The sequence below is a fragment of the Bombina bombina genome, chromosome 10 (assembly GCF_027579735.1).
Source record: "Bombina bombina isolate aBomBom1 chromosome 10, aBomBom1.pri, whole genome shotgun sequence".
In the NCBI taxonomy this organism is placed as follows: domain Eukaryota; kingdom Metazoa; phylum Chordata; class Amphibia; order Anura; family Bombinatoridae; genus Bombina; species Bombina bombina.
The window spans coordinates 126,786,860-126,810,336 of record NC_069508.1 but is presented as its reverse complement, the minus strand read 5'-3'; the positions used below and the strand labels follow the sequence as shown (position 1 = coordinate 126,810,336).

Below are 23,477 nucleotides of genomic sequence, written 5' to 3'. Positions count from 1 at the left end.
TGGTGGGTTGTAATGTTGGGGGGGGGTATTGTATGTTTTTTTTTACAGGCAAAAGAGCTGAATTTCTTGGGGCATGCCCCGCAAAGGGCCCTGTTCAGGGCTGGTAAGGTAAAAGAGCTTTGAACTTTAGTAATTTAGAATATGGTAGGGCATTTTTTATTTTGGGGGGCTTTGTTATTTTATTAGGGGGCTTAGAGTAGGTGCAATTAGTTTAAAATTGTTGTAATATTTTTCTAATGTTTGTAAATATTTTTTTATTTTTTGTAACTTAGTTCTTTTTTATTTTTTGTACTTTAGTTAGTTTATTTCATTGTAGTTATTTGTAGGTATTGTATTTAATTAATGTATTGATAGTGTAGTGTTAGGTTTAATTGTAGGTAATTGTAGGTATTTTATTTAATTAATTTAATGATAGTATAGTGTTAGGTTTAATTGTAACTTAGGTTAGGATTTATTTTACAGGTAATTTTGTAATTATTTTAACTATTTTAGCTATTAAATAGTTCTTAACTATTTAATAGCTATTGTACCTGATTAAAATAAATACAAAGTTACCTGTAAAATAAATATTAATCCTAAAATAGCTATAATATAATTATAATTTATATTGTAGCTATATTAGGATTTATTTTACAGGTAAGTATTTAGCTTTAAATAGGAATAATTTATTTATTAAGAGTTAATTAATTTCGTTAGATTTAAATTATATTTAAGTTAGGGGGGTGTTAGGGTTAGACTTAGCTTTAGGGGTTAATACATTTATTAGAATAGCGGTGAGCTCCGGTCGGCAGATTAGGGGTTAATAATTGAAGTTAGGTGTCGGCGATGTTAGGGAGGGCAGATTAGGGGTTAATACTATTTATTATAGGGTTAGTGAGGCGGATTAGGGGTTAATAACTTTATTATAGTAGCGGTGCTGTCCACTCGGCAGATTAGGGGTTAATAAGTGTAGGCAGGTGGAGGCGACGTTGTGGGGGGCAGATTAGGGGTTAATAAATATAATATAGGGGTCGGCGGTTTTAGGGGCAGCAGATTAGGGGTACATAAGGATAATGTAAGTAGCGGCGGTTTACAGAGCGGCAGATTAGGGGTTAAAAATAATATGCAGGGGTCAGCGATAGTGGGGGCGGCAGATTAGGGGTTAATAAGTGTAAGGCTAGGGGTGTTTAGACTCGGGGTACATGTTAGGGTGTTAGGTGCAGACGTAGGAAGTGTTTCCCCATAGCAAACAATGGGGCTGCGTTAGGAGCTGAACGCGGCTTTTTTGCAGGTGTTAGGTTTTTTTTCAGCTCAAACAGCCCCATTGTTTCCTATGGGGGAATCGTGCACGAGCATGTTTTTGAGGCTGGCCGCATCCGTAAGCAACTCTGGTATCGAGAGTTGAAGCTGTGTTAAATATGCTCTACGCTCCTTTTTTGGAGCCTAAGGCAGCCTTTATGTGGACTCTCAATACCAGAGTTATTTTTATGGTGCGGCCAGAAAAAAGCCAGCGTTAGCTACGCGGGTCGTTACCGACAAAACTCTAAATCTAGCCGTGAGTTAGTATGTTAGAAGAAGAGTTGGAGAGAGATGAAAGAATGAGTGCTTGTGGCTTTCAGTGAAAAATGGTGGAGGGTCTGTCCTGGTTTGTAGCTGCATTTCTGCCAGTGGTGTTGGTGATAATGTCCTAATTGATGGGCTCATGAATGCTGAAAAGTACAGACACATTTTAATTCATCATGCCATTCCTTCTGAAAAGTGCCTGATTCGGAATGGTTTCATTTTTCATATTTGGAGAGTAAAACAGCTGCTAAAATACTGACAGTCATGGACTGGCATCCACAGAGTCCAGACCTGAATATTATAGAGGCAGTATGGGATCACCAGGACAGAGAGAGAAATAAAAGACAACCTAAATCTAAAGAAGTGCTGAAATAAGCCTGGTATAATATACCAGAAGATTACTGCAGAAAAACTTCAGGACAGTCTCCCCAAAAAAGTTCAAGATGTGCTTAGTGCCAAGGGAGGTCAAACTAAATACTGACATTTACCTGAAGAAGCCATTTTGTTCAGAAATTCATGTTTTTTTTTTTTCTGTTTGTATCTTAATAAAGAGACCGAAAAATGAATATGGAGGGTCATTAAAACTTTGCTAAAACAACAAATCTAATGGTAGCATAAGACTTTTGCACAGTATTACGTATATATATATATATATATATATATATATATATATATATATATATATATATGAAACAGGGCTCAAAATTTCCACTCTTTACTAGCCATAGGAGAGTGGAAATTTAATGGTGGTGAGTGAAACTGATTTCTTTGGGGCAATGCCCCGCAAAAGGCCTTTTTAAGGGCCACTGGTAAATAATTTATTGTAGGCTAGGGGGGGGTTTATTTGGGGGGGGGCTATTTTATTTTGATAGGGCTATTAGATTAGGTTAATTAGTTTAAATATTTGATAATTTCTTTTTTTGTGTGTAATTTAGTGTTTTTTATTTTTTGTAACTTAGTTGTTATTTTTGAAACTTAGTAATTTTTAATTGTAGATTTAAATAACTTGAGTAGGGTTAGGTTTTTAAATATGTAATATAGTTAATTTAATTGTTAGTTTAATGTAGTTTTAGTATAATAGGGTAGGTTAATTAATAGTTTAATATAGTTTAATGTAAGTGTAGTGTAATAGTTAGGGCAGGTTAATTAATAGTTTAATATAGTTTATTTTAATTCTAAAGGTAAGTTTAAATTTATTATAAAATAAGGATGAGGTAATTATAATGTAAAGTTAGCGGGTGGTTAAGTTTGGGGTTAATAGCTTAATTTAGTTTATGGCAATGTGGGGGCTGGCGGTTTAGGGGTTAATAGGTTTAGTAAGTTGTAGTGATGTGGGAGGCCAGGGGTTTAGGGGTTAATACACTTATTTAGGTTGCGGCTGGGTCTGGGAGCAGCGAGATAGGGGTTAATACTTTTATTTAGTTGCGGCAGGGTCTGGGAGCAGCGGGATAGGGGTTAATACTTTTATTTAGTTGTGGCGGGGTCCGGGTGCGGCGGGATAGGGTTTAATACATTTATTTAGTTGCGGAGGAGTCCGGAAGTGGTGGGATAGGGGTTAATAACTTTATTTAGTTGCGGAGGGGTCCGGGAGCGGCGGGATAGGGGTTAATACATTTATTTAGGTTGTGGCGGGGTCCGGGAGCAGCAGGATAGGGGTTAATACTTTTATTTAGTTGCGGTAGGGTCTGGGAGCAGCAGGATAGGGGTTAATACTTTTATTTAATTGCGGCGGGGTCCGGGAGCGGCGGGATAGGGGTTAATACATTTATTTAGTTGCAGAGGGGTCCGGGAGCGGTGGGATAGGGGTTAATATCTTTATTTAGTTGCAGAGGAGTCCGGGAGCGGCGGGATAGGGATTAATAACTTTATTTAGTTGCGGCGGGTCCGGGAGTGGTGGGATAGGGGTTAAACATTTTAGTATAGTGGCGGTGTTTAGTGACAGGGTATAAATAAAGTTGGTAAAAAGCCGAATTGCAGCGAGATCGATGATTGTTATTTAACAACAGTGCGCTGCTCATCGCCCCATACTTGATGTGCGGCTTTTTGCCAGCTTTTTTTATAAATATGGAGATTGTATTCGGGTCCGCGGCTGCAATGTTAGGCGAGCGTATTGGTGCCGGCGAATGCAGCATAGTTGACGGCTTTATGGATAGGCCTCAATGTCTGAGAGATAAGGGAGAGGGTAAAAAGTGAGATTGAAGAGATGAGGGAGGGGAGAAAGAAAGTTAAGATAGAGAAGGAAGAGATGAAAATTATTCAAATCTCCAAGTCTGTTAAGACCTTCCATGACGGTCAACTCTCTCTTTTTACAATCTATCACTTCACCAACTTCCTTTTTCTATCCAGCTGTTGTCTTACCCAGAACCACCAAGTTGATGTTGCTGCTATGCGCTTATTTATGTTAATCTATTTTTGTATGTAGAATTATTTAATTAAGGTATAAAATAAAAAAATATTTAAAATGACTGCACAATAATGTTTTTCACAATGGTTAAACATATGCAATGAGATGGTGAAGTAGTGGGTGTGATGTGGGCACGTAGTGGGTAGGATCAGAAGTGGCTAGTAAACTTTTGGCCTGGCTAGTAGCTTACGACCTAATATTTTGAGCCCTGTAATATATATATATATATATATGTTTATATGTGTGTTCATTAATTTACAGACATATATACACATATAAGCACATATGCGCACAAATATTGACATATATATATAAGTGCATTGGAGCCTTTTGCAGTTAAGAAGTGAAAACATGTAAAACATGTTCATGCAATATTTATGTTTAATTAAGTGTTTAACTGTGTTTCTACTAGGGGAATATGTTCTATGTATTTTTAAATAGATATTCCTATATATAATGTGTATATACAATATATATATTTATTTTTAATCAAGAAAACATCAGATATGTATAGAAATATCTATTTATGAATCAATAGAACATAGTCTTCGATGTGAAGATATTGGAATGTGAAATATTCATATTTTCATGTTGAGCTAGCACACTTGAGAAAATGCGATCGGTTTTGCATGTGAGTAGGGTGTTAGGTTTTTTTTACCACTTTTCTTGCCTATTGAAGGCTATGAGGAAATACGTTAACACGGTTGTGATATTCAAAGTTCGGCTTTCAACTTGTAATATGAGTGTGCAAAAAGCTTACTTCTAGCTGAGTTAAAGTGCAAGTGGAAGTGATAAATCGTGAATTCTAAAAGAAAAAAGCGCAAAGCAGACTCAAGTGTAGTAATACAAAACACCAAGTGGCGCATATACAGGTTACACTTACAATGTTTATTTATAATAATGCAGTAAAATCACAGGAAATTTTCATCCAAAAGACTCTCGGAATAGAGCGTTCCCTTAACGGATACTTAGTATTCAGTGATGAGGTCTTTACCACGTCCCAGCTCCTCTGTGTGGTGTGAGTTTATGTGTTCCTTCCTGGAATCCAACGGAACTGTGGCTGTTGAACACTCCGCCCACAGAGCTACAGGTACTTGGAACGTCCAAAAACAGGTCTTAATGATCCTCTACGCATTTCATCTGCTAGCGTGCAGACTTTTTCAAGAGGGTGAATAGTATTTAGAATACTATTCACCCACTTAAAAAAAATCTGCACGCTATCTGCTACATGCTATCTGCTTATGACATGCTTGTGCAATGATAAATGCAATCAGATGGGTTTGGGGTGATGTCTATCCTCCACCTTTTAGGTGGTGGACAGGTTACGGAACAGCTGCTTGATAAATGGAGCCCATAGTCTTGGATATTATTTGTAATTTAAAGCCATTTCTGGGATGTAACTTCTCAGGGAGCCAACATGTCCCACCTAACTGAGAATGACCAGATATGTCTTGCTTCCATAAAACCAAATGTTTTGTAACCTCAAGGTTGCAAAAACACCATTCATCTTTTCTTTGTAATGTTCTTGCTCTTTTTTTATAGCAATAGGTGTGGAACCCCCAGACCCCCTAAAGGGTATTGTCAATTTTTTAAGCATGCATATATTCTACATATCTATATATTATGCACTTACATTGCATTTTAGGAGTCTAGTGTCCTTAGAAGGGTATTGTTAATTTTTCAGTGCTTTTACATTGAATTTATTTTTAAGGTATAATTAACATTGCATGTTTTTCATGTCTGTTATATTAATATTTCTAATAAGATGGCTGTGTTTTTTTCTTTTTATTATAACCTGTTTCAGGTTGATTCGGTTTATTGACACTTGAGGGCTTGAGTTTATATTGAATTGGGTTGTAGCTATGGTTACGATCGTCCATATTTTCCAACAATGTATCGATAGCCATCGGATGTCGGGGCACTGAATCTATCCTGATCTGTAGATTTGGACCACAGCATATTTTTAGTAAGATATGTAAATCCCATCACATAATCCGGTCGAGGCATATTTTGCTTATAATGTTATACAATCGGATATCGATAGATGGCTCTGTCCCCTGGTCTCTGATTGGTTGCTTAACGCAATTGTTAGTTTGTGAGTATGGTAACTGAGAATGACATATCTCTGCACACTGCTCTTGGACCTTATTCGGAAGTCAGGGTATGGATTAACCGAGCATTTGGTGATGTGCTGTGATTTAGATGTTTATATATTTTTGTTTAGAGGTCCTAATCTGTGTCCATCCAAATTTCATGTGCATGACAGCAGAGTGTTTTATGAGTGCAATCGCCTGATTTGTGAATCCTTCACAATCAGGATCGTTATAATCATAAGGGCATGGTTTGGTGATGCACTGTTTTCTGGTCATTTCTATGAATTTGGGAGATTTAATTTTATGGTAACATTTGTTGTGTATGTATCAATTGCTCTAATAGATAAAGGACAACCGGTGGTTAACGGATAGTGAGCCTTAGAGGAGGTTAATCACCTGTTGCCCTCTGCTCACACAGCAGTAGCTTATATATCATTAATGTCATATGCACAGGATTCTCTCATATCATTGGATATTCTTTTAACATTACATTTTTGTCAAATGCTTTGTATACAATGTGATGTTAATTTATTGTATTCACTGCCTGAGGAAAGAGTGCCAGAAGCACTCTGAAATGCGTTGCAGATTTTATTTTACATTTATATTTGTTCCTCTAATAAATAATCCTCTATTTATAGAGGTTGTTTGGCTTTTATCAAGAGCTGTGAATGTTTTTTTTTACTTTTGTATTCCAATTGTAGACCTGAGGACCTGGTTGCCTGAGTGAGCTAATTGGTGGGCTCATAATAACCCAGCTTGTTTGACTTGCACTGCAATATAGTGCACCACTTTTGTGAGTATATTCATTGGAGGGTCTTTGGGATTGTTCTCTATGCTGTAGTGATTTCATGCACTATTGGAGTACCTCCCCCCCCCACACTTTTTGATCTTTGTTCACAGCAATCATTCGGCTAGATTACGAGTCTTGCGTTATGAGTAAAAAAGCAGTGTTAAGCCTCATAACGCTGCTTTTTCACTACCGCTGGTATTACAAGTCTTGTAGATTTAGGGGCACTGCACACTTTTTTGGCCTTACCGCAAATCAACTTACGCAAATTGCGTATAGTCTTTTTTCAATGGGTCTTCCATAGCGCTGGTATTACAAGCTTGTCCTGGGAGGCCAAAAAGTGAGCGGTACACCCTATCCCGTCAAGATTCGTACCACATTCTAAAGTCAGTAGTTATGAGTTTTACACTACAAAGCCGTAGCATAAAACTCATAACTAAAGTGCTAAAAAGTACACTTACACCCATAAACTACCTATTAACTCCTAAACCGAGGCCCTCCCACATCACAAACACTAAAAGAAAATTATTAACCCCTAATCTGCCGCTCCCGACATCACCGCCACTATAATAAATATATTAATTAATACATCTAGATTGTAAGTTCCCACGGGAACAGGGCCCTCAATTCCCCCTGTATTTGTCTGTAAAATTTTGTGTCTTATCGTATTGTTTCTCCACTGTACTGTTATCCTTGTACCCATGGGCAGCGCTGCGGAATCTGTCGGCACTTTATAAATAAAGAATAATAATAATATTAACCCCTAAACCGCCGCACTCCCGCCTCCCAAACACTAGTTAAATATTATTAACCCCTAATCTGCAGCCACCTACCTACGTTTATTAACCCCTAATCTGCCGCCCCAATGTCGCCGACACTATACTAAATTTATTAACCCCTAAATCTAAGTCTAACCCTAACACCCGCTAACTTAAATATAATTAAAATAAATCTAAATAAAAATTACTATCATTACCTAAATAATTCCTATTTAAAACTAAATACTTACCTGTAAAATAAACCCTAAGATAGCTACAATATAACTAATAGGTTTTATTTTACAGTCAATTTGTATTTATTTTAGGTAGGTAGTTATTAAATAGTTAATAACTATTTAGTAACTATTCTACCTAGTTAAAACAAATACAAACTTGCCTGTAAAATAAAAATAGACCCTAAGCTAGTTACAATGTAACTATTAGTTATATTGTAGCTAGCTTAGGGTTTATTTTACAGGTAAGTATTTAGTTTTAAATAGGAATTATTTAGTTATTAATAGTAGGTTTGATTTAGATTTAATTTAATTATATTTAAGTTAGGGGGTGTTAGGGTTAGACTTAGATTTAGGGGCTAATAAATATAGTATAGTGGTGGCGACGTTGGGGCGGCAGATTAGGGGTTAATAATATTTAACCAGTGTTTGGGATGTGGGAGTGCAGCGGTTTAGGGGTTAATATGTTTATTATAGTGGCAGCAATGTCCGGAGTGGCAGATTAGGGGTTAATAAGAATAATGTATGTGTCGGCGATGTTGGGGGCAGCAGATTAGGGGTTAATAAGTGTAAGATTAAGGGTGTTTAGACTTGGGGTTCATGTTAGGGTGTTAGGTGTAAACATAAAATGTGTTTTCCCATAGGAATCAATGGGGCTGCGTTACTGAGCTTTACGCTGCTTTATTACAGGTGTTAGGCTTTTTTTCAGCCGGCTCTCTCGTGCACGAGCACGTACAACCAGCTCACCACTGACTTAAGCAGCGCCGGTATTGGAGTGCGGTATGGAGCACAATTTTGCTCTACGCTCACTTCTTGCCTTTTAACGCCGGGTTTCTGAAAACCTGTGATACCAGCGCTGTAGGTAAGCGAGCGGTGACAATAATGTGCAAGTTAGTACCACACCCCTCATAGCGCAAAACTCGTAATCTAGCCGATTGTAAGTTATACGATCCAGAGTAAGCCAGCTGGTGGGCTCTGAACTATCCAGCCTGCCTGACTTGCACTGCAATATAGTGCGCCGCTTTTGCGAGTATAATTCTGTGGAGTGATGTACCGGTATATTTTTTCAACATTTGTTGTGATCTTGTGCACCATTGGAGCGCATTTTTTTTTTGTTTTTCATATTTGCAGTTTCCATAAAACCAAACTTTTTGTTATGCGCAAGGTTGCAAAAGCACCATTCATCTTTTCTTAGTAATGTTCTTGCTCTTTTTTTATAGCAAGAGGTGTGGAACCCCCAGACCCCCTGAATGTACATGCATTTTTTTATTGCTCAATGACCATTGCTGTTATAGAATATGACACTGTGCAAGTTGTCCAGTTACCCTATGTATTTTCACTAGACCATAACTAAGGGGGGATCTAGTGTGCTATCATTGCTTTGTCTATAACTGTTTATTTTGCATATTTGTTCTATGTCATTTACATCCTGGTCATCCAACCATTTCATGTAAGTGTAAGAGAGGTAATTCATTTATACATTCTGATAAATTAAATAAAACTTATTATTTATAATCAAATTAGTGTTAAAATGTGTCAAACTAGCAAAATATATGGCATTATTTATGATTTATCTGATGAAATCATCAAATATATTCAGATAGACCCTAAATATATACATCACATCCTTTCAGAATGCAAAGGAATAAGGTTTCCTCAACTTCAGCTGTATATTATAGTGACAAAGGTTTGAGTGCATACCATAAGGTCCAAATGAGGACTAATGTAGGAATATTTTCAGTATATTACCATGCATGCATCCCTACTGGATATGCTGCAAAATCTTTTCATAGTTTATACATACATATACTGTTTTATATAATATTTGTGTACATATTACAGAGCACTTGCAGGCAACATTGTGCCATCTGCTTTTATGTTTAACAACATCTGGAGTTCTTTCTTTCATACCTACATTAAACAGTGACAATACCTTAAAACATTTATTCAGTATTGGAAAATAGTATTTTTGAGTGATATCTTTGAAATAAAACATCTAGACTGGAATGCATTTTAAATATTTTAAATGGAAACGGCTAGAAAACCTGTAACCTTACTACCTGCCAATAGGAATGAATGAATGTTGTAATTTGACATTCAGATTCCTGAACATTTTTTATAAAACACATGTTAACATTTTAATATTATCCATACAAAAGAAAAAAAAAAGAAAACATTTTAGGCACACACTTAAAAAAAAATGTTTCATTTTGCATATAAAAAAAATGTTTCATTTTGCATATAGGAGAAACCAATAAAAACTTAAAAAAAAAAAAAATAGAGTAAAAAAGATCCCTATTCAGTTTAACACTATATTTAGATGACCCGCACAAAAGTGGGCAATAATTGGGCTTAACACAAATATACACTTGGAAATTGATTTTCTACAATTATTATCACAAAAAGGTTCAAGGATTACTGACTTAATCCGCATGGAAAATAATGTGATTCAAACATAGGGGCCTATTTATTAAGGGACGAATGGCCCTAAATGCCCCAGTTTGTGCGCAAGCCTTCAGCCTTAAAACCCCTGCTCCTTAACTCGTACGCCTCCTCTGAGGCTGCAGACATCAATCTGCCCGATCTCATACAATTGGGTTGATTGACACCCCCTGCTAGCAGCTGAATGGCCGCAAATCTGCAGGGAGCGGCATTGCACAAGCAGTTCACAAGAACTGTTTGTGCAATGTTAAATGTCAACACGACAGCATATGCTGTCAGCATTTAGCGATGTAAGGCGCACATGATCCGCTACAGTGGATCATGTCCGTCCGACTGTTAATAAATCGGCCCCATTGCATCAATTAAAGTTAACGAAAAATTATCCAGACATACCTCAGCAGACCCACGCCAAAGGCAATCCTGATTTGTTTCTGTAATATATTTTCCATTTATTTTAATGTGGGTATTCATATATCTATCTTAATATGTTGGCTAATTAAAAGTTACATTTTATTTTTTTCTTGGATTAACATGCATGCAAAATGTGTTTGTTATTTAGCATTTGCTAAGTGTGTTCCTAAGGTGTTTTCTTTATTTTTCTTTTGTATGGATAATTATTTAAACACACCAGGCACCCCCACATTGAACACCTGCATTTTTGAGGGATTCAATTTGGCTTTGATTTGAAAGAGATATAGGGTTAGATTTAATATGCAACGGATGCTGCTTTCTACTAGTTTCCGGCTCGTCAAAAACATAAGAAGCAGTGGTCATAAGATCGCGACACCTTAACTTGTCCGCCACTTTCTATGTGGCCGACTGCAATCAACATGATATGATTGGGATGATTGACACCCCCTGCTAGCGGCCAATCGAATGTACAGAGGGCAGCATTGCACAAGCATTTCACAAGAAATGCTTGTGCAATGTTAAATGGTGACAGCGTATGCTGTCTGCATTTAGCTATGCCAGGCGGACATGATTCGCTACAGCGAATCATGTCCGCCCGGCAAATAATAAATTGACCCCATAGTTACAGCGAATCATGTCTGCCTGGTAAATGATAAATTGACCCCATAGCTACAGCAAATCATGTCTGCCCAGCAAATGATAAATTGACCCCATAGGACTTTACGTTTGCTCTTAGGACCCCTTCTCTTTGACATTTAACATTTTAATATTGAAAGCAACAAATATTATCTTAGATTGTAATGTAACATTACATAACAATAAGATTATGGTCTGACTCTTAATGCAATGAGCAGCGGATGCCACTTTTGAGCCCCTGTGGGGCAGTCTCGCTCATGTGAAATTTTGTCAGTAATCATAATCCATTTTCTTAATACTTTTCAATAGGTTTTTCTGACTGTTTTAGATGTATCAAATTTGATAACTAAAGGCACATAATATAATCCTGAACTGACCTTTTTGACATCTTTGCAAGTTATTCAAAGACAATCTATTATTTTGTTCATCTGCAAGACACAGAGAAAGGGTCACAAAACAACATTTTAGCAATGTATTTGTATACAGGTTCATCAAAGCTTTTTTCAGCTATTGAATATTCAGTGAATATTGAATATTCAGTGGGCAGTAAACACATTTACAAATGTATATGTAAATTCACATTTATAAATTTAATACGTGATACCCCATACAGCTGGGATCAGGACCTCAACATCTAGAAATTGCATGTAACAATCACTTTCTGTAAACATATGTTCCTAATTCACACTCACATTGTCATGTGGTTTCCAGTTTTTGTGGCTACATAATTGAAAACCTGGTCACAAAAGTGTGATGTCTGAGCTACTTCGCTGCAATGGAGAGGATTCACAATTGACAGTGTGAGAACTGTTAACATAGTATTTTAGAAGATGACATAAGTTACAGCCACTTCCTTCTAATAGAAACACGTAGTGTTCTTCTTGATTTCAAAACTATATGTCGCCAAACCTTAAAACTGTGTTTTTTCAATCCATAATTGCAACTAACGAGACACCCAGATGGTAATTGGAATAAGCCTTACTTTCATTTTTCAAATACAATGATCACCTGCTTATTTATTTATAATTGTCATACTCACCCTTGTTTGTAACACCTTATGTCTAATTCCTATCACTGTCTGACCTCTTTTCTTCTTCTTTTTTTTTTTTTTTTTTTAAAAAAATTAATTTACAAGCAAATATATATTAGTTTTATTTTTGCTGAAATGGAACAAAAGCCATTACAGAAGTTACTAAAACAGTTGTTGTATATAAAAGTTACTTTTTATTATGTATGTTTCTATCTTGATTGAAATAACTGCTCGTGAAGACATGCCTCTCTCCATAAACACAGTTGTGCAGGTTGTCCTTAACAATCATTAAAGGGACTTTGTACACTAGATTTTTATTTGCATAAATGTTTTGTAGATGGTCCATTTATATAGCCAATCTGGGCGTGTTTTTGTAACAATGTATAGTTTTGCTTATTTTTTAATAGCATTGTGCTGATTTTCAAGTCCCAAGTGTCAGATGTATACGCTCATTTACAGACTACTGCTTCTGTTTGTCTAATCTGTCTTTTCATATGCAGGAAAGGGTGGTGTATGCTCCCAGACCCTTTCCCTTGGTGTTCCAGCTAACCTTATCAACAGTGCTAAACTTTGAGCTTCTAAGTAAGTTTTTTAAAAAAAAAATTACTGGATTTTTAGATCAGTATCTGTTTATATTTTTATTAATAGAAGTGTATTTTACATGCAGTTATATGAACATTGATATATACTGTCCCTTTAATAATGATACTTCTAAGCATCGGTTGTGTACAAACTTGAATTTCCTATTTGTTACAATATCACTTGAAATAACTTTAATATAACCTTTTTTCATTCAAAAAACTATTTTAAAATGTTTAATTGCTACTTTTTCATTGGCCTGATATCCAATACTGAAGTTTATTATCTCTTTAAATAAATGCAGATCTGTTAAGTGTTGGAATGATGTAAAACATAGTCAGCTATTTTCCAGACAGTTGTTTTTCACAGTGTGATGTTGAACCAGACACCTTGTGACCGTGGAAAAGAACAACCTGACACTTTCCCATTTCTCTTGAAAACTAAAATTATTTATTGACTTTTATCCCCCACATTTCTCTGTTGCCTTTAGTCTGGAAGATTTTTTATGTAATAGTATTTCTTGATCATTATGTTATCATTCCAGATACTGTCACTACTAGGGCACTGCAGGATACAGTGACATGTCTTCTATTGCCAGTGTCAGTTTGAATTGGTAGATTTGTTCTTTTATTCTTTTTTCATGAAGCAGGAACTTAGAAATTATTCTCTTGGTGGCTATAATTATCTCAATCCTTTTTTTTTTTATTCTAGAAGCAAAACTACTGGGAAATTTGACAGTTAGGAAGGCACAAGACTGAACAGGGAGCACACAATTAATAAAATGGCAAACTCAAGAGTTTTATTTTCTCTGTCATTAAATTAATATTATTGTTGACAAAAATAAAAGTTCATATTTTATGCTACAGAAAGCATATATTTAGAAATAAATATAACATTAAAACGGAATATGCCACTGTAAATAAAATGTTGCATACGTTTTTTTCATGGCCTTGATAAACACTTTCAGAATTTACCAATAGTGATGGGTGGATGTTTTGTCACATTCGTTAAAAATAATGCATGTTGGCTACATTTGTTTGTCTTAATCTAATGTCACATTTTTGCAAAACTTTTGACATTCATTTTAGGAAAAACAGTTACATTTTAACTTTATCGAATGTAGCATTCAGAAATCAAATCTAATGTGCATCAGTATTTCAAAGGTATAATCAAGTGTTACATCTGTTTCATTTAAATATTATATTGACAGAACAAATGCCAAGGCGAACATTTGTACTACCATTTTGTATGTTAGAATAACAGATTTTTATTGCCAGGCAGTACACATAAAACTGGTGATTTCAGTAGAGAACCAAAAAGCTCAGAGCTAAGAAAAAAAATGGTATTAGGCAATACTGTGAGATTAGATTAGAATCCATAAATTTCAAAAGAACTCCAGCCATCAACTTCTTTAAAAGACCTTTATTCTTTTATCTTGGGTCCCATTGATAATACAACTTTTCAAGCCTGCACTAGGCTCTTAGTCATGTACATGACTAAGAGCCTAGTGCAGGCTTGAAACGTTGTATTATCAATGGGACCTAAGATAAAAGAATAAAGGTCTTTTAAAGAAGTTGGTGGCTGGAGTTCTTTTGAAATTTATGGATATTGGTGAGACTTGGCAAGTCTGTTGCTCCATGCCCCACTGAAGGAAGATACAGGTGTGCTGTTTCCACTACTTTAGATTAGAAGTCTGATATCAGCTGCAGACTCAAGAAAACAAGCATCAGTTGCAAACACTTCAGAGGGACTTTAAAGGGACATGAAATCCAAATGTTTTCTTTTATGGTTTAGAAAAAGAACATGCCATTTTAAACAACTTTCAAATAAACTTCTATTATCTAATTTGCTTCATTATCTTGATATACTTTGTTGAAAATCACATCTAAATAGGCTTGCTAGCTGCTGATTGGTGGCTGCACATAGATTCCTTGTGTGATTGGCTCACCCATGTGCATTATTATTTATTTAACAAAGGATATCTAAAAAATGAAGCAAATTAGATAATAAAAGTAAATTAGAATGCAGATTAAAATAGTTTTCTCTTTCTAGAACATTAAAGAAATTTTTGGGGTTTTATATCCCTTTAAACAACTCTTTTTTTCACACTCCCTAGAGAGGCTGAAAAGCAAAATCTGTAATCTATGTCTTCACATTGTTACAAGATTCCTAAACCAGCTATTTCATTTGCAGGTTACAGATTATGCTTCTTGACACTTTTAGGTAGTGTGGGGCTAGCACAGTTTTATGCAAAGGGGATAGATTTGTAATGCCCTTTAAAGAATAGTTCAAGTTGCATAGACTATCCTAAGGTACAGAGATACAAGGATTTGACTTAAAACAAAACAATATAAATCTAGAGGATTAGTCCAAACCAACACACACCGCCATTCATACAAAACCAAATACAAGTCAAAAATCAGATTAAGACCAGCAATTAGAAATCAGACTATAGCAAAATCAGTTTGGTAAATAGAGACTCAATCAGTATTTATGCTCACTTGCAAGGAGAACACAGTACTCAGGGATACATATGATGCAGAGTTGCAATTGGAAGCAAATATTTTTTTGCAAAGATACTGTCACCATGAATAGTGAGTTGGGATGTACAAATGTGGAGGCACAACAAAAAAAAAATTAAAAACATTTGCGGCTCAGAAAAAACAAAAACAAAACTAGAATATGACATTTTTCCATCCCTATTAAAAAAACAAATTAGCTGATAGATGAGTAAACACTAGTTTATACTGTAAGGTAATCCATGCATAGGGCTAGAACCCTATATCAAGCCAGCAACCTTTCTAACCCATGCGCTGTATATTTAACAACAGAGACTATCACCCCATAGCTATCATTTTTCAAGTTATCGCTATCCACATGGTCCTTTCTGGGTTTCATATTTTGGCCTCCTGAATTAAAAAAATATCAGGCTCACACTCATTCTTTATAATGATATTTTAAGTGACAAAGTTATGCCTAACTATAAGAGAACCATAAAAAATTATAAACTTACTGCTTCACATTTATATTCTTTCTAAAGTCAAGTTTGTTTTTCGTTTTTTTATTATTCCATTGTGGTTATTTAATAAAAATAAACTATACTAACACACTCACACTCTCTCTCTCTCTCTTTCCCTTAAATCCCTCTCAATTTCTCTATCTATAATACTGACTATTGTCTTGTAGTTAGAATATACACACTAACATTTTTTTAAATGCACACTTGTGATGTACAGCAATGGAGTCACCTTGTAGTTAACAAGTTATTTATTATCACACAGTCCTTTTAAGCATTCATTTTAGGTATAGTTATAACTGGGTCATTTGAGCCCATGACTGTGTAGAATATAGCAATGTTAAAGGAACAAGAAACTAAACATTTTTCTTTCATGATTCAGATAAAGCATGTCCAATTTACATTCTCTTGTTATTATTTGTTACCTGAACAGCTAGCTCCCAGTAGTGCATTGCACTACTGCACTCCTGAGCCTATCTAGGTATGCTTTTCAATAACGGATACCAAGAGAATTACACAAATTAGATAACATGAGTAAATTGGGAAGTTGTTTAAAACGGTATGCTATATCTGAATCATTAAACAAAAAGTTGGGGTTTTAAGTTCCCTTTAAGTACTGTTGGCACTTCCACTTTTAATCTACATTTAAAAGCTCACAAATTTCCAAATAAAATGTCAGAAAATGGGGGGAAAATAGAAAGAATATAAAGTATTATTTTTACATAAAACTTTTTTTTTTTTTTTACTATCTCAAAGTGTGTAATACCCTTTAACAGACAGAGGTAAAAAAAATGCATATAAACACATTAGGAAGTTCTATCAATATAATTGATTCAATTAGCATGTTTTCATTTTCCTTTGACTGATTATAAAATTGGTGAAGGTCTGTGAAACTGCTGTGAAAACCACCTTTAAAAGCCTATGGGACTGTTTTTTTTATATGTTTTAGAATGACATAAGTTCCTGAATATATTATCATGTTGTTTGCTGCAACTGATTTTCAATAACACACTCCCTTTAAAAACTTTTGCCTTATTTGGAGGAGCTAATACAAGATAGTTTCATGAGTAGATAAGCTTAGCCACTGTCCTTTTATTAAAAATCATGCATTATATTACAGTAACTTGTCTTATCACCTCTGCTGGGGCTAATTAAGGACAAAAATGTAGCAAGGTAAAAAAAAAAAAAATAATAATAAATAAATAAAAAAAAAATTAAAAAAAAAAAAAAAAAAAAAAAAAATTTTTTTTTTTTTTTTTTTTTTTTTTTTTTTTTATTATTATTTTTATTTATTTTTATTTATTTTTTTATTTATTTATTATTTATTTTTTTTTTTCTTCTTTTCTCTTCCTTTTTGTTGATTGTTTATTATATATAAAATGTCCAGTGACGTACTCAGCTACAATACGAATGTCAGGTTCTAGTACTTGCTTTGTCTGTTCTATTGTACCATTAATTATTCTTTTCATTTTCAATGTACTAATTCATATATGAATGCCCGGTGGGGCTATTTGAAATGTATCATGATATATGTTTATTTTTTCTGCTGGAATCAATAAAAAAAAAATATATAAACATGTAGCAAGGTGAAACGTTTGAAGTCTGTAGTGTGCACTTCCAATTCTAAAACTGGAATACCCACAACTGTTAGATTTAAATTACATGAAAATGTGCAAAATAATGAAAGTACTGAAACTGCAAAGAATATTTTTGAGTAGCATAACAAACAAAGGGCTACATTATAAGAGGAGCCCTAACAGTCATGCACACGTGAAAAAAGGGTTTATCGCGGGTGTTTGCGTGCATCAGGATTTTCGCTCCTATTATAAGTTGAAAGTAAAAGTTAATGCATGTCAGATTAGGGCAACCTCAGAGTTCTGGTTTACTGTTTCGCAAAACAAAAAATGTCACGAAACACATAAAAAATACATGTAAATGTACAGTTACACTCATAATAACACCACCTAATAAAAAAAAAATAATTTTGCACAAAAAATGTATAAGGGCTCTAAGATATGAGATACATACATAATACATGTCTAAACATGTATATATATATACAGTATATGTGTGTGTGTGTGCATATGTATTTATATATTTATGTGTACATATGTATTTACAGATGTATATACAAAATATAAACAAATAAATACAAATGTATACATATACACACACACATACATATATATATATATATATATATATATATATATATACAGTATATATATATATATATATATATATATATATATATATATATATATATATATATATATATATATGTGTGTGTGTGTGTGCATTGGAGCCATTGCAGTTAAAGTGATACTTCATGCTGAGAGTTCCTTTATTTGTTTGAAGTGTTTGCCGCGCTGAGTGCCTCAGGCAGCCGACAGCAGATTGCTATTCTTCTGAAAGGTGATGTTTCCACCTCTTAGCCAATAGCCGTGCGGACTATCTGGCTTGGCACCAGCTGGGCCGCACGGCTATTTGATAAGCGGTGGAAATGTCACCTCTCAGCAAAATATCATTCTGCCATGGCCTGCTTGAGGAGCTCAGTGTAGTGAATGCTTCAAACAAATAAAATAACTTTCAGCATGAAGTATTTTATACTTCATGCCTGAAAGTCCCCTTTATGTGTTCCAATGGTAAATCCTAGTGTTTCACCAACACTAGGATTTACTATCACTTAACCCTTAAGAACCACAGCACTTTTCAATTTTCTGACCATTTGGCACCAGGGCTATTTTTACATTTCTGCAGTGTTTGTGTTTAACTGTAATTTTCCTCTTACTCATTTACTGTACCCACACATATTATATACCGTTTTTCTCACCATTAAATGGACTTTCTAAAGATACCATTATTTTCATCATATCTTATAATTTACTATAAAAAAAATCTAAATATGACCCCCAAAATCTGTTACACATCTACAACTACCAAAAAATACCCATGCCAAATAGTTTCTAAATTTTGTCCTGAGTTTAGAAATACCCAATGTTAACATGTTCTTTGCTTTTTTTTTGCAAGTTACAGGGCAATCAGCACAAGTAGCACTTTGCAATTTCCAAAAAAATTTTTCCCCAAATTAGCGATAGTTACATTGAAACACTTATATATGTCAGAAATCCCTGAATAACCCTTTACATGTATATATATTTGTTTAGTAGACATCCCAAAGTATTGATCTAGGCCCATTTTGGTATATTTCATGACACTATTTCACCGCCAAATGCGATCAAATAAAAAAAATTGTTAACTTTTTTACTAACTTTTCACAAATTTTAGGTTTCTCACTGAAATTATTTACAAACAACTTGTGCAATTATGGGACAAATGGTTGTAAATGCTTCTCTGGGATCCCCTTTGTTCAGAAACAGCAGACATGTATGGCTTTGACACTACTTTTTGGTAATTAGAAGGCCGCTAAATGCTGCTGCGCACCTCACTTGTATTATGTCCAGCAGTGAAAGGGTTAATTAGGTAGCTTGTAGGGAGCTTGTAGGGTTTATTTTAGCTTTAGTGTAGTGTAGTAGACAACCCAAAGTATTAATCTAGGCCCATTTTAATATAATTAATGCCACCATTTAACCGCCAAATGCGATCAAATAAAAACAATCGTTAACTTTTTCACTAAATTTAGGTTTCTCAGTGAAATTATTTACAAACAGCTTTTGCAAGTATGGCACAAATGGTTGTAAATGCTTCTCTGGGATCCACTTTGTTCAGAAATAGCAGACATAGATGGCTTTGGCACTGCTTTTTGGTAATTAGAAGGCCGCTAAATGCCATTGTGCACAACACTTGTATTATGCCCAGCAATGAAGGGGTTAGGTAGCTTGTAGGGAGCTTGAAGGGTTAACATTAGCTTCAGTGTAGAGATCAGCCTCCCATCTGACACATCCCACCCCTTGATCCCTCCCTGACAACTCTCAAACAGCTCCCTTCCCTCACCCACCTCACTATTGTCACCGCCATCTTTAGTACTGGCAGAAAGTCTGCCAGTATAAAAATAAAAAGGTTTTGTTTGTTTAAAAAAAATAATAATAATAGTAATTATATATTTTCTGCAGTATAGGATCCCCCTTACCACCCAACCTCCCTGAGCCCCCCAAACAGCTCTCTAACCCTCCCCTACTAACTATTTGCCACCATTTTGGGTACTGGCCGTTGTCGGCCACTACCCACTTTGCAATAAAATTGGGCTTTTTTTTAACGGTATTCCCACTTTTTCTGTAGTGTAGCTGCTCCCCCTCAATACCCTACCCCCTCCCAGATCCCTTTACCAACATTATTTCCCACCCCCTCTCCCACCACCCTCTCGCACCACTTCATAGGTGCTAATATGTGCAGATCGCGCGCGCGCGCACATGCCCCCTGCGCACACGCCCGCGTGCACCATCAAGTGATTGCACACTCCTGGCAGGAAGTTTGTCAGTGATGGGCCACCCACCCATCTCCCTGCAATGACTCCCACCCACCACTGATTGGCACCATCGCTAGCTGATGCAGAGAGGGCCACAGAGTGTCTCTCTCTGCATCAGTGTGTGAAAAAAGGTATTGCAGTGATGCCTAAATATTGAGGCTTCACGGCAATACCTTTAAATTGGATGGAAGACATCAGGATCACTTCCACCACTTGAAACCCCTGACGATGTACAGGGTACGTTCTTGATCGTTAATGACTGTTTTTGTAGGATTTACCTTGTACGTCATTGGTCGTTAAGGGGTTAAGTAGATGAAAACAAGAAAACATATTTATGAAATATTAATTTTTAATGAAGTGCTATACTGTGTATTTACTGTAAATATTTCACATTCCAATATTCTGCACTTAGGGGAATATGCTCTATGTATTTTTAAGTAGATATTCCTATCTATATCTATATTTATATATATATATATATATATATATATATTTATACCTATATATAATCCACTATGTTTATAGGTATATATATTGTACTAAAATACCATCAGATATATGTAAATAGAACATATTCTTCTATGTAAAATATTATTATTTTCATGTTGAGTTAGTGCACTTGAGAATATGCAATCGTGTTGCATGCGAGTAGGGTGTTATGTTTTTTTCTACCTTTTTTTCCTCCATTGACTTGTGTGGGGGAATACATTATCACTTGTGCAAATTTGTAAGTTTAGCTTTTTACGCTCATCAGGTTAGCGCATAAGCAAAATCAATTTACTTTCAACTTGTAATACGAGCTCAAACTGACGTGCTCTAAATGCTTAATTCTAGCATGGTTCATTCTCAAGCAGGAGCATTAAATAACATTCAATTTGTAATTTGGTCCAAAATGGGCTTAATTTATTAATCTTTGGATACAGGTTGAGATCTCTTTGGTGCAGACTACATTAGTCTACACCACCAAGTTAAAGAACAGCAGACTTTTTTAAAAAAAAGTTCTTCAATATATATATATAGATGGATCGATATAGACAGATTAATTGATACATATTAACTCACTTAATATAGTGACAAGCAAAAAAAGTAAATTCCATGTGATAGAGATAACTGTATAAATAAGGCTGACAGCAGCAGCTGTACATTGTCAGTATGGGAAGGATATCTACTTATATACATGAAAGGATACATTTTGAAATTTGATGAGGACCAGTTTCCAAGGTAGCATTTACATTCACCAATCTACCTTAAACATTTAGATAAAATAATTTCTAAGAACATCTTTATGCAAACTTCACTAACTTAAATAACATATTTTTCTCTACAGTTTAAAATGTCAGGTTATATTATTTATTTTGTTAACATCCTAATAAAATGTGAAATTAAAAAAATAAATAAAGAAGACTGGCTATTGGGCTGTCTTAAGCATGAGCAAAAATTAAACAAACATCATAATTCACAATACCTAGACATATTACAATGCACTATTTAAATCTAAATGTGGCTTTCCAAATTATCCTTTTTTACCTTTATATGTGTATATAACTAAATGTACTGCATTTTATTTTTTCAAGAAAAGATGGAAGAACACAATATTCTATAGTAACTTAAACAATTGTGAACCATTTATATTAATGTAAAGACTTGTACCTTCACAGAAGTTAATACCATCTCCGGTATATCCATTTGAGCAATAGCAAGCTTTAATTTCTTTTACGAATTTACATTCAGCGTTTACATGGCATTCTTTTGGACATTGCTGATATCCCTGGCCCAGCAATGTGAATATGCACACTAAATAATAAAAAGAAAATAAATAAATAAATAAATAAAGCGGAATACTAATATTTATCATAAATATGTTTAATAATTTTGAACTATATAGCTTAGTACACTATAATAAAAATACTATACAACAATGTAAACTGTGAATAAGAAAGGTATCATTAACATAATTAAATATAATGTACATAATAATTATATTTGTGTGTGATATATAAATATATATTTATATATACAAATACACAGTTACACATATTTAATTTATTATACATTTATTGCATTTTAGATCCCTGTGGAAAGTGGTTATATGTTAAGATTTAACTTTAATCTCAAATGTATAATTTTTTTATTATAATTAAATTATAAAATAGGATATATTCAGGTAAACTACATACAATTAAAAACAGAATAAAAATATTTACACATCCCTATTAAACTATTTATTTTAAAATATGGAACATCCACTGTCTTATTGAGAAAACATATCATTTACATATTTAATTATATAAGAATAAAAGTAAAATACACTAGTTAGATGATATTTACCATAAAATAAATTAGTTCACAGATAAATATATATTTTACATACCTATTAAGTATATTTTTTTCATTTGAGTTGGCCGATTAGAGTTTTAATCTTTACACAGTCGATGCAAGTTGTTCAGGACCTCTCAGAATAGTGACGCAGTTGATTTCCTTTTGAGATTTTCCTGTTTCTTTGTTTTCCTAGGGTTTCCACTTCCTATACTTTCATCAACTTTAAGGAGTTCACTTTTTAGGACTTTGCAATGCATATTCATTAAATGTTTCACATTCAAACAGCACCAAGCGAAGTGTTAAAAAAAACTCTTAACAAACTTAAACAATAGTATTACACCACATTTGTATTACTTTTTAAAATGTATATAATAATTTTCTCACCAGCAATCTCTTGATTGCCCTGTAAAGAAAAGGGAGGAGGCTGATTTTATGATGTCACTCTTTTGTGTTACTGATCCTAAGACTGATTTGCTTAGAATAACTGTTGTGTCTAAAGCTACTTAAAAACAGTATGCTGGGAACCAAAAACATTTCCTGGCATGCTATGAACACAATGTACCCATGACTAGCACTGATGCTAGGGAGTTGTTTATGTATAGTTCCTAAGTTAGGGGATACTTTTTTTGGAGGAGGTTATAAATGTATGATTTTTTTAATTATATTTTTTGTTTTTGGTGTAAAATATTTTTCTATTAAGATTTGTTAAGATGATTATAAAACATGTTTTGAAATGAAAAGTTTAAATACACTAGTTGGTTTATTAAACAAAATGGTTTTTGTTAAGACACCACATTTAAA

At 34.4% G+C, this 23,477-nt stretch overlaps 1 protein-coding gene across 1 annotated transcript in view; it reads right to left on the bottom strand.

Annotated features, from left to right (window-relative positions):
• The window catches only part of ADGRL4 (adhesion G protein-coupled receptor L4), a 323,327-nt gene extending 300,323 nt beyond the window's left edge, over window positions 1-23,004 (bottom strand). Inside the window, exons 1-2 of the mRNA XM_053693324.1 lie at window positions 22,729-23,004; window positions 22,008-22,151 (exon numbers count right to left, since the gene is read on the bottom strand). Coding sequence (XP_053549299.1) covers window positions 22,008-22,151; window positions 22,729-22,750 — 166 coding nt within the window. The 5' untranslated portion in view covers window positions 22,751-23,004. The remainder of the gene's footprint in view (window positions 1-22,007; window positions 22,152-22,728) is intronic.
• Window positions 23,005-23,477: the final 473 nt, after the last annotated feature.